At 37.9% G+C, this 12,280-nt stretch overlaps 1 protein-coding gene across 1 annotated transcript in view; it reads left to right on the forward strand.

Moving 5' to 3' along the window:
• The window catches only part of CDYL (chromodomain Y like), a 102,089-nt gene extending 96,439 nt beyond the window's left edge, over window positions 1-5,650 (forward strand). The window contains exons 6-7 of the mRNA XM_065753415.1: window positions 2,878-3,021; window positions 3,872-5,650. Of these exons, the coding sequence (XP_065609487.1) occupies window positions 2,878-3,021; window positions 3,872-4,030 (303 nt within the window). The 3' untranslated portion in view covers window positions 4,031-5,650. The remainder of the gene's footprint in view (window positions 1-2,877; window positions 3,022-3,871) is intronic.
• Window positions 5,651-12,280: the final 6,630 nt, after the last annotated feature.

Raw genomic sequence — 12,280 nt, forward strand, 5'->3', positions numbered from 1 at the left:
TCTGTCTGCATTGATTTTTTTTTTTTTAATTTTTAATTTTTACAAATGCATTAAAACAGATACCAAATCCCATACTTAGCTCTTGTAAGTTAGTTTCAGTGCATTCTTTTTATCAGCAGCACCTAGTAAAAATCTTCTGGGGCGAGATTGTTGGAAATGAGTGGACCCTGAGTGGATCAGTTGTGGCAGCTGAACCGTCAGTTGTGTAGAATTTTTTCATAGAATATGGTTGTTGTAAAGCTCATTACTTCAGGAAATGTGAAGTCCAGACCTTAGGATTCTAAACTGATTCTGTATTGGGAATACCATACACAGGGAACAACAAGAAATTTATAAGGATGCTTAAGCTCTGTTTTTGAATTCTGAAAACAATCTGAAATAGAGGTTGTGAAGTCTGGCTGGGAAGCTGTGTTACTGTGTGTCTATTGGGGAGTTCTTGCCCTGTTTTTTTTCTGGTTATGGCCATAAAGCACAGGAATGGTGTGATCAAGTTCAACACACTGGTGGGTTTTTTTTGTTTGTTTATTTTTTATCAGTCTCCCACTGAGCACTATGTTATAAGCTTTTCTGTCAGGAATGGGAGATTCACATTTCCTAGTGTCTGTAGTCTATGTCAGTTAGGATCTAAAGCACTATAGAGACCAGTTGCCTCTTGACAGTCGTGGGAGAGTTGAGGTGCTCCATGACATCTAGGCTTGTGCAGAAGTGCCTTGATGCACTTTCTGTTGAAAGAGGGAAACAGACCAGCAGACGTTTGAGTGCAATATCACAATTACTCAGTGAACAAAGGATGAATCTGAGACAGTGAATAGGAGAGTTGGTGTTAATGAAATGTTTTTATCCTCTTCATTTCTATTTAGTACTTGGGTAGGGATAGTGATAGGAGGATGGTTGGACTAGGTGATCTTATAGGTCCTTTCCAACCTTATGAACCTATTGCTGTGTTTTATTTCTTAGGAAGGAAGCAATGAGTATGTTAAATTTCAGATCAGATACAAGACATGGCTAGATGATCAAAACGTGTTTGGCAGGGCATATAACGTGTATAGATCTAAAGATTCCCCTTAAATCTGTCAGCTGAGATCACTGTTAAAAACACACATTTCATGTGAGGTTTTCTGCTAATGCTGTGTTACAGCTTTCAGAAATAAGTTAATTGCACCACTAGCACAACTAGTCTTCATGTGCAAGCGAATAGTGTCTTAGAAAGAAATAAGGTTTCCTAGCATTCATTTCCTTTACCTCATCACTTACTTAAAATCTATGTGGAGAATATGTAACTGACTAGAATACTTAAGAGCTAAATTTCCGTACTCCCAGTAGATTGTTTTTGCGTTTTGATTGTAGTCAGTGCTAAGTAACTTTAAGAATTTAATTTAAATTTCTAAGTATTTTTTTTTCTGTTTCCTATCTTGCAGTCAAAGTTGCATATATCACTGATTCTTGGCTAGCATTTCAAGTCAGTATTGTTTGTGCATGATGTGAAAAATTAGAAGGTACAATTATGATAAATCTTGTGTAGTTAAGCTTGCTGGAACCCTTCACAGAAGGTATTAAAAACAGTTATCTATAACTTGTATGTCAAAGGTCCATAGGAAATGTTCCTTTTCACAAGCCTGCTGAGTTGGGAGTCAGCAACCAAACAGCCTTGTTCCAAGTGTCCAGTGGGGCTTCGTCATTTTTTCAATGTAAATTAGGCATTAAAGAGCATTAAAACTGATTTTCCAAGGTTGACAATCTGAGCTTTTAATCTTCACTGTCTGTTTCTGTGCAGACATCAAGGCAAATACACAGTTTAACTGTCTGTATAAGAAACTTCATTAAGAGAGATGCATCAATGGCTGTAGAGTCATGTTTAATAGCTTCCCTGCTAAACAGTCACGAGTGTGATTGAAAATCAAAGAAATTTACAGAGATTGTTGTGTAAAATGTATAATTCTTCTGCACTCTTATGAATGTTTTTTCCATATGTAAGGTCTTCCTAAGATTTTGGGTTCTGATTGTTGTTGTTGTGGGTTGCTTTTTTTTTTTATTTCATATTTTTAAATTCCTTCCAAAAAGACTCCTCTATCAACTTGAGAAAGAATTAATCAGTTCACTATTTTAAACATCTACATAAAATGGGAATCTTTATTTTCTGTGAATTTGAACAGAAATTGGATTATATCCCATTCACTTGCTTCAGTGGGTTTTGAAGATGGAACTCCAAAAGATGAGCCAGCTATTTGAAATGTTGCATCATAAATGAAATGCTATAGTGCTGAAGACATTTGAGATGGGCTCAAAATAAACCATATATATTTAGGTTTTGGAACGTTCAGTATTTAAAAGAAAAATAATTAACAGCAGATTGTTTTAACTGTGCTTCCCTAGCAAGATGAGCAGTTCACAGGAGGTCTACAGCACAAACTGGCTTATCTTTACAATTTACAGATAAATGTAGATTTTTAAAAGAATTATTTTTAAGAAAGATTAATTGCTGGAAGCATTGTTATAATGGAAGGCAAGGTGATGAGTTCATTATCATTTTACGGACCTGTCAGGCATTGTAACCTATTACCGTATATACAGTTAATCATGCCTGCAATACTCCAGAAAAGCTGGAGCTTATGAACACCCATGAATAGGAAATGACAAAAACCATCTACACATTTCACACTTAATCATAGACCTCTATTTCTATAATTACTGAAGCTGTATAGCAACACCACTGACCAGCTCAGCTTTAGGCAACTCTTTAATAACTAAAAAGCGGAAGAGCCATAGTCAAACTCTTTCAAATAGTGTAGGCATTTTCTTTTTTCTTTTGAGCATTTTTCCTTTAATGAGTTCTGTCTCATTACATCTCATACCAGAAGTAACTTTTTATCCCTTCAGGCCAATGAAATGTTGTTCAGTGGAAGGAAGTTGACTGCGCAAGAAGCTTGTGCCAAAGGACTGGTCTCTCAAGTGTTTTGGCCAGGAACATTCACACAAGAAGTAATGGTTCGAATTAAGGAACTGGTGACATGTAATTCAGTTGTAAGTGTCCTTAATTTAAGTATGAACAACTTACTGTAAGGAAATAAATAAAAATGAATATTTTGTTAGACTATACCATTATATTCTTCCTCTCTCTCTCAAAAAAAAAAAAAGCTTTCATGAAATAAGAATCACATTGTAATATAGTAATGATTATTAGCATGTTTCTTATTTTATTTTTTTGTTGTTCTGGATTTTAAGTCATACGCTGTAATATATTCTGGTTAAGAACACTGCACTTGTTAAAAGTATTTACCACATCATTTATACTTAAGTTAAAAACAAAGTATAAGTCCAACTTGTTGTAATTAGTAGTGTAAACAGTTGTCATATCTTCAAGTATAATATAAAATATCAAGGAAATTAATAACTTAAAAATAATTGTGCAGCAAAAATGCACTTTTTGACAATAGGTCAAGCTTTCAGATTTCACTGGTGATGCTTGTGGCACTCATGTCTGTATGCACTTCTGCCCATTCCACATGATGCCTACAACTATCACAACCTGGTGTTTCCCTTAGGGGAAGAGACACAGTACAAAGCAACCATTCTGTGCATTAGAAAATGTGGATTTTGAAGCAGAATAAGTAAGGCCAACCTTAGATTTATTTTCAATATATTTAAAATGTTGTTTAAATTACGATGTCTGCCTGGTTATTGGAGCAGTTCTGAATATCAGTATACAGTCAACCTCCACCAAAATGAAATTAGTTTTCTCTTGTTATCAGTATAAAAACATGCACATTGATCTTTTCAGACTATTCACATACAAGACATCAGGATTTGTTTGTAAAAAAACTAAATGCACAAGTTGCTCAAAACTGAACAAACCCTTCTTTTTCTGGTATAGGTACTTGAAGAATCCAAAGCTCTAGTACGTAATATTATGAAGGTGGACTTGGAACAAGCAAATGAAAAGGAATGTGAAGTTCTGAAGAAAATTTGGGGCTCAGCACAGGGGATGGACTCAATGTTAAAATATCTGCAAAGGAAAATTGATGAGTTCTGATGAGATGCCACTGACACTGGAATTGTACTTCTTGGACATCAGGGCAAATAAAATATGCCCATTTTATAACCTATATAAACTCACCCCTGGCTCAGCTTGGGAACAATAGTAAATCCCTCTCCCAACCCCCCCCCCCCCCCCTATTATTGAGGGGTATGAAAGTACTGTATCACTTAAATTTGAACAAAAGTCCTTTCTCCCTGATAGTTCTGTGCGTGTGTGTATATATATGCACACGCATAAAGTATGTGTGTGTGCACATCATATATAAAACTTTTTTATATATAAAATAATGTGTGAGAGTGTGTACATAGACACATGCACACACAAGGTAAACGATGATAGAGTGCACTACCAACCATCTCTTCAAAGGCTCTAGTTTTGGTCATAGTTGGCTAGTACTGTATCAAACAGAGAACGGATTAAAAGGCAAATGGGGTTGCATTATTTTCTGTGTGGCAGGGAAGTCTGGAATAATGCTTTTCTTTTATCGTTAGAATACAGAATTGAAACGGGTATTAGCCAGCCCTTACCTTTCACTGCCCAACAAGTCAGCTAAGGTATAAGGCACTGTCTCAGAAGCAGGTTGACATACCTCAAGTAATAGAACATCCTAAAATTTTTCAGATGAGCTCCTTAAAGTTGAAAACACAAATACCACCCAAAAGAGACTGTGCTCAGGATTAATGTTAAGGAACCACTCTTTCTTATTTGGGGGAGTGGCATAGAAGGGTTGGGAGGAAGAGAGCAGGAACGTGTTGAATTCTTACCCAGATAACATGAAGAAACCACTGTCTCTTGGGGAAAGGCAATGAGGGGAAGCAGGGGGAAAGGAAAAAAAGACAAAAAAAGCTTGTTTTGCAGTATTAGTGAATCACTGAATATCTATGTATGAATATCCTAAGTTATAAGTTAGTTTTAGTGGGTTTTCAAATAGCCTTTTTTTTTTTTTTTAAGTAACTACATAAGTGCTTCTGTTGCTGGGTGAGAATACTACTTTATATACAGTTTTTTTTTTCTATTTGCTGGTTTAATTGATGTATTACACCAAAAATGCATTTTATGTTCATAAATTTTAGGTTCACTTAGAATATATTATTTAATAAGTTAAAATTCTTTTGGCACACTATTAAGTAAAAAAAAAAACTTTAAAAAAAACTACCTTATATTAGATGTTTAATGTTCTTTGTCTACGCTTTTTTATTATTTTAAATATACACTATATATACCGTATGGTGTAAAAGAGTGCCCTGTGTAAATAGACCTATTTTGCATTCCTTTCAGGAGTGGTTATTGATTCCTGACTGCAGATATCTATTATTATTTGGATATCTGTGCTTGCAATCTTATTGAATGTATTATGAAGAATGGAATAGAAATCAAACCTTATTTTTGTACAGTTTTGAAGTTTTTACTTGGAACTGACCCACCTCCCCTTCCCAGTGGAGAGCTGTACAGTGTGTAAATCTGCCTTTACCTTGGATTGGTACAGTATTTTTGCATCTGTGGGACCTACTTTTTTGTTCTAGTAGTTTGAACTATATATAAACTGTACAATCTGTAAAGTTTTTATAGAATAAATATTCAGCTGTGAAAACTGGTTAAATAAAACTAATATTTCTTAACACATTTTAAAACGTGGCTCTCATACAGTTGTCTTTTTCAAAGACTGTTCTGATTCTAGAAGTATTGCTGAAGTCTTGAAAACTAGCGACTTCACTGTTTATATTTTACTCTGTCAAATGCATCTATGGTCTTACTTGTTTCCTTCAATGAAAAGCTGAAAACCATTGGTTGTTGTAACTGTACAGTATATTTTCTATGAGATCAAGTGGATGGGAGAAGAAGACAGGAAATCATTCTAGTCCTAATTCTTTTGTTACACTTAGGAAAGAGCAATCTCTTAGGAATAGATCATTTTCTCAACAGTTCTGTGGAAAAAAAAAGAGTTCCTTATTTGATTATATAGAGAAGGGGAAGGAATTCCATACAACCTGAAGTTCTGTAACATTAAGCCTTTTAATTTGACTCACGTTTATATTAACAACCCTTTTCTGGCACTTTGAAGAGGCATTTGGGCATAGGTTACATCTATCTCAGCTTGAGGATCATTAATGCTGCCCTTAGATACAACAGAATTTCATTGAAATAGTGGACTGGACCTAAAGGTATGTACAGGAATTGCACCAATTGGAGGTCAGCCAATTAAAATGGAAATATAATTCCACTTCCTTCATTTTGTGCTGTTGCTGTCAGTCAGGCTGTTACTGCGCCTGCAATTGGCACATTGTCCTGCAAGTAAATTGGGAGAAGCCCTTAGTTCAGACCAGTTTCTGTACACAATAACTTTACGCTTATAAATTATGCTCTCATTCACAAATGAAGTACATATCAGTACACTGGACTACACTGATAATTTTTCCCCTTAGGAAAATACTGTACAGCTTTGTATAGATCAGGAAACACCCTTGGTGCCCAATAGGTCACAAGCATTCAGCAGAAACAAACAGTAAATGGTAGTTACACTTGAAGAGGTCACACAGGGAGTAAACAAGGCAGGGTTTATTATTTCTCTGGCTCTAGAACAAATATATGTAAGCAACGTAAACTGAAAATATTACCCCATAGGAGAGGCCCATCCAGCAAGGCAGGCTTCAAGAGTGAAACATACTGTGCTCTTTTTTCAGCCTCCCCTCAAATCTGAATTACTGCCATCAGTCCCCGACCACAGGAGAACTCTCCAATAGTTTCAGGTACGTGAATCTTCTGTGGTCTTTTCTTATGATTTCTGCAGAGTTTACAGGTTTCCCAGCACTGTGGAAAAAACAATAGTGATTTAAATTACAAGGAAACGTGGCAAAAACATGAGGATTTTTTTTTCCCCAAAATATCTAATAGGTAACAGAACTTTCCTCACATAGAAGCTCATGCCTCAGAAAACTGAAGAGAGTTACATTTTTGAAAAAACAAACAGAACAGAGCTAGCAAGATCGCAGCCTGCTAATAGCAAGCAATGTGAGATGAGAGATCATAAGTGACTGAAGAGCTTTCCAAAGGAGTGAATGTTCCAAAGGAGTGAATGTTTTTGAGTTGCCTTCACAGAATTCAGATCTCTGTCCAGCCTGTTTCACTGCTGATACTTGTATTGTTCCACATAAACTTGCATTACTGCATAGATAAATCAACCTGAAGCATCAGGTTTAGCTTCTTGATCCTTAAAGGCAGCTGCAGCTGCCAGGGGTGACTGGGCAGAGGAGAAGGGTGAGAAGGGCTGCTGAAGCCAGCATTTCTTCAAAGGCACCTCATTTGGAGTCACAGCCTCCCAGAAGCAGTTGTACATTAAGACTGCTTTTCTGTACTGATTCTAGAACTGATGTGTAAGCAACCTTTTCAAGAACTTTAGAGCATCATGAAGTTGTTGGACCCGGGTGCAAAGCAGGAACACAGAAACAGTACCTTTCTGAATGCCTACAGAACTTTCCTACAGTGTTTTGCAGCTTTAGTCTTATAATAAGGAAAAAAAAAATCCTCACCATTTTCAGCCTCCAAACAAATACTTAATCCTGGATTGATGTCAGGCATCTAGCCACTGGTCAGTAGAATTGAGAACGATGTTACTGAAATATAAATTTGAGACAGGACTGAGCCTGGCTAAAGCTGACTCTTAAGGCTCCTGAGATTGTCTGCTACTTTGAGCGCAACTCTACTACACCATCTATGAATGCAAAATTCAATAGAGAAACATCAGTGCTGAAACTTAAAAGAAGAATGGGAGCTGTGGTAGGTTCATAGGTTCATAAGGCTGGAAAGGACCTACAAGATCATCTAGTCCAACCATCCTCCTATCACTATCCCTACCCAACTACTAAATCAAATCCCTTAGCACCTCATCTAAACGCTTCTTGAACAGCGCTAGGGATGGTGCCTCAACCACCTCCCTAGGCAGGCCATTCCAGTGCCTGACCACTCTTTCAGAGAAAAAAATGTTTCCTCAGGTCTAATCTAATTCTCTATGATAGTCTAGTTCAACTTCTGAAGTAGATATGGCCGCAGGCACTAGAGCAAACAGCAAATAGTTAAGTATTGGCAATTGGGCTAGAGTAAGTCTTTCTCATGAAACGTTGCATTAGATTTGAGTTCATTTTGAGTTAAATAAAACTACTCTCCTGTCAGGAAACAAGACTAGATAAGCCAGAGGTTGAAGAATGTACTTGGAACTGGTTGAAAGCCACATGCATACTCTTCTCCTGATTTGTTACTTTGAGCAGAAATAGAAAGCTCAGCCACATTTTTGCTCAGTGCAAGTTAACCTACAACAAACAAAAGGTATTTTGGGGTAAGCTGAAGAGCTGAACTCACCTACAGGTCTTTCTCTTGTTCTAAGTTCCAAATTTGCCCAGACAGCATTTCAAGCAGTTTTCTTTCAGTGAGTCCTTAGCTGTATTGCTATCATTGCTACAGGGTACTTCTCTGTACTTCAGAAGCTTGTTCTGAAAACAAGGCTCAGGGGAATTAAATCACTTTGTTCGATGAGATCCATTTCTTACAGCTATACTTACTTGAAATTAATTGAAACACACAATACTGGAGCTATAACTCCCTTCCCTTGCACTGATGCAAATTCACCATGCTCTACCCAAACAGTGGACAAAAGAGGACTGTAAACAGCTAGAGGATATGGCAATAAACACCATTTCTGTCTGAGATAATGGGAGAGAACTTCAAAAAACAGGTCAATGACCTACCTAGGTTTGTTAGTGGAAGTTGAGGTACTTCATGTTCTTCTGGGCTGTGACAAGTATGAGTAGGAGGGAGGAGATGCATCTCAACTCATTTACAGTTATCCTTATGGTTTTCCATGCTAAGGAACTGCCAGCAGCTGTCAACACTCAGGCAGTCTTACAGTGCTACATCAGAGGCTGAGCTGGCAACCTCAAATCACGCAGCATGAGAGTACAGTTCTGCTGAAGATGGCACACAAGTACATTCTCCTTTCCAAAGGAAGATGCAAGCATCAAGATGAGAACTGTGATATGGCACACAAGAACACCATGTTGTATTCCTATTCTGTACTGCCCCACATTTTTCTAGAGAATAGCTCAATTACAGGTCTTTGATTTCTCTTTTTTCCCTGCTCTTGAGGAACACGACTGGCAGATTGTCACGTGCCAGCCTTTCAAGCATGAGAAAAATAAAATATACCCCTTGTGAGGCACTGATGAAGAACATTTTGATGTGCAAAGATTTTGCAGTGCAGTACAAAATACAGCAACGGAGATGGAGTTCTTTTGGTCCTACTCATCGCTCCTGCAGAGGGAGAAAAAAAATAAGAGGAATTGGAAACTACGTAGACACAGCAGATAAGTACTTAAAGCAGCTGCATGAAGAAACAAATGAATAGCTAAAGGAATAGCAGTTACTCTCCCTTAAATCCGCATTCATATCACTGACAGTGTTAGACAAGACAAAGAGCAGGTGAACATACACCTGTTCAGTATGTCAGTGTAGAGTACGTTATCAGTACATATGCCTGAGCTCACAAAAACTACAAGGCTTGTGTTTGCATGACCTCATGGGAGCCTTCAACTGCCATGAGATAACATGGAGAGGAGAAGGCTTGAGCTGGTGAACTCATCAACATATGTAAATACCTGAAGGAAGGGTGTAAAGATGACAAATCCAGGCTACTCTCAGTAGTCCAGTGCCAGAGCAAGATGCTGTGAGCACAAACTGAAATACAGGAGGATCCCCATGGGAACATCTGGAAACATTTCCAGTGCAAGGGTGACTGAGCACTGACACAGGTCTCTTAGAAAGGTGTGAGATTTTCAGAAGCCTCCTGGACACAGTCCTGGACAACCAGCCCACAGTGGCCCTGCTTGAGCAGAGACTTAGACCAGGTACCTAATCAACCACTCTGTGATTCAGAGGAAGGAGTAAAAATACTTGTATTAATTTTCTAACAATTCAAACATCATCCATAGTCACTATGGGTAGAGCTGCTGAATCATCAGGCTCTGCCACATTACGTGCTTTAGCCTTTTGAGAACCCAGAATCTTCATTAGATGGTACCAAATCCCTTAGAACAGAAATGAGCACAAAGTGACTCGTGTGTTTCAGGCAAGACAGGGATCATCCTTGACTCTTGTAAGAAGCATTAAGAAAAAAAAATCTTACTTATTCAAGGATAAATAGGATTGCTAAAGAAAACAAATACACATGCCTTTATATAGTGTCTGAAATTCTGCTTTAGATTCAATAGCTTAAAACTTTCCTTTCCCCCCCCCCCCAAGATCAAGCCAATCAAGCAGCAGAGCCAATCCAATTGTTCTGCAGTGTAACCAAATGGACCACTGAAGAAGGCAGCATGTAGTTTCAGTCATTTTACTACATTCTCTGTAACTGCTAAACGCACACTAGAAACTAGGTAGTTTTGCACAGAAAGAAGTCAATTTGTAATGCTATAATAAGACAGTATTTCTTAGATGCTGTTTCTGAAACTCATTCATTATAACCCTATATCTCAATCTCCACCAAAACATCCCAATTAACAGACAAAACCCAGAATATTAACAGTATTCAAAGTGTTGCTTGGCATCCCCCTGATCAATTCTCACTAAGTTCATAGTACCACCCCTCTCAGTGGAAGCAAACACTTGTACTGAGCCCCCCGACCTCACTCCAATCACAGGCTGCACCAACTGCCTCCTGCCAGTTCCAATTTTGTGAAATGCAGACAATGCTCCACACACATAAGATGTATGTATGTGAAACTCACTGAGCTTGTCAGGCTGGACTGGGATCTTTGCCAAACACTACTATTTTAAAAACAAAAATTAACAAGCCTGCTAAGCCAGGAACAAATAAAATACGTACAAACATAAACCATACTTGCACCTCATCGAATAAAAACATTCAAATAACAGTTTTTTCAGTGCTGTTTTCCATACGGTCTACTGCATCACAGGACTACTATGTCATACAAGCACGCTGTGATCAAATGTCAAAAGGCAGAAAAAGTTCTCTTTCTTCTTACCACTTCTCCTTCTGGGCTTTATGCACAGAAAGAGCATCAGCAATGAAAGCTGGCAATCTGCTAAGTCCTGAAGTTATGTTCTGAAAGAATCTTTTTATGGTTAACAACAAAGCAAAGCTAGGAGCTTCTAAACGAGATGACCTCTTGAATCAAAGGGATCAAAATAAGAAGCAAAAGGAAATAACATTGCCCACCAAAGCTTTTTTGCTTCCTTTTAGGCCTCATGACCAGTAGTGTCAAAACAGGGGTCTGTAAGCTGAACTTTGTCATCTCAAAAGCTGAGCTACGACATCCACAGAAACAGCTGTAAAAATCAGCATTACATTGCCTAAGAAAATTCAAGTCACTCTTTCATTTTTGTGTGTTTATGAAAGAATTACATGTTCATTTATGTCGACACAAAATTACATTCAAGAAACAAGTTAATTACATCTATACATCCAAAAGAAGGGAAAAAAGAAAAGTCAGGTTTGATTCCAATTTTCATAAAGCAAAATAAGTTTGATTGCTGAATTTTCGAAAACAGACAACTAATACAGCAGCCCGTAACACTGTACATATATTATAAAATAAATATGCCATATCAAAATTGTACAGAAGTCCCCCAAGAGAAGTTAGTCAGCTAAGAATAAATGTAATTTTGCTAGTATCTAGAAAGGCACACACAGAATCTCTGCCTTCAGACCGGGAGGCTTCAGAAATCCTCAGCAGAGTTTTGCACCCCCAAGAAGTTGGTTTTAAACACAGGAAATGCCCTGATGGAAAATCTCCGGTCAGCAGCCTGCCCTAACCTGACACATCACTGTTACTTCCCTTTCTCAAACACTCCTCTCAGTTCATATCAATGAAAAGCAACTACCCTGGAAAGAGCTTCAGCACTAACGGTGAGAGGCTATGGCACATTCCCCAGAAACACATAATCACTGAAGACATGGTGCTCAGAAACATAAGGCACAAGCAAGATAAGTGTTGGATTTTCTCTCTCAGACCATTTCTTCATCACAAACTGAAACTGCAAAGGCAATGAGAATAAGAACGTCATGAACACACACACACACAAAGAGAGAGGCAGTCCCCCTGCAAAAGTGTCAGAATAAAGATCTTTCACATCTGTTTTTCCTATCTCCTAGGAGCAAGACTAAGCTTTCTTGCATGGGGCAGAAGGGATTCAACCCCAAGAAAGGGAGGCTCTTGCTTGCTGCTCTGTGGAGAA

This window comes from Cyrtonyx montezumae, unplaced genomic scaffold (genome assembly GCF_038088225.1).
Source record: "Cyrtonyx montezumae isolate F1298 unplaced genomic scaffold, pur_monq_1.0 scaffold_8, whole genome shotgun sequence".
Taxonomy (NCBI): Eukaryota; Metazoa; Chordata; class Aves; order Galliformes; family Odontophoridae; genus Cyrtonyx; species Cyrtonyx montezumae.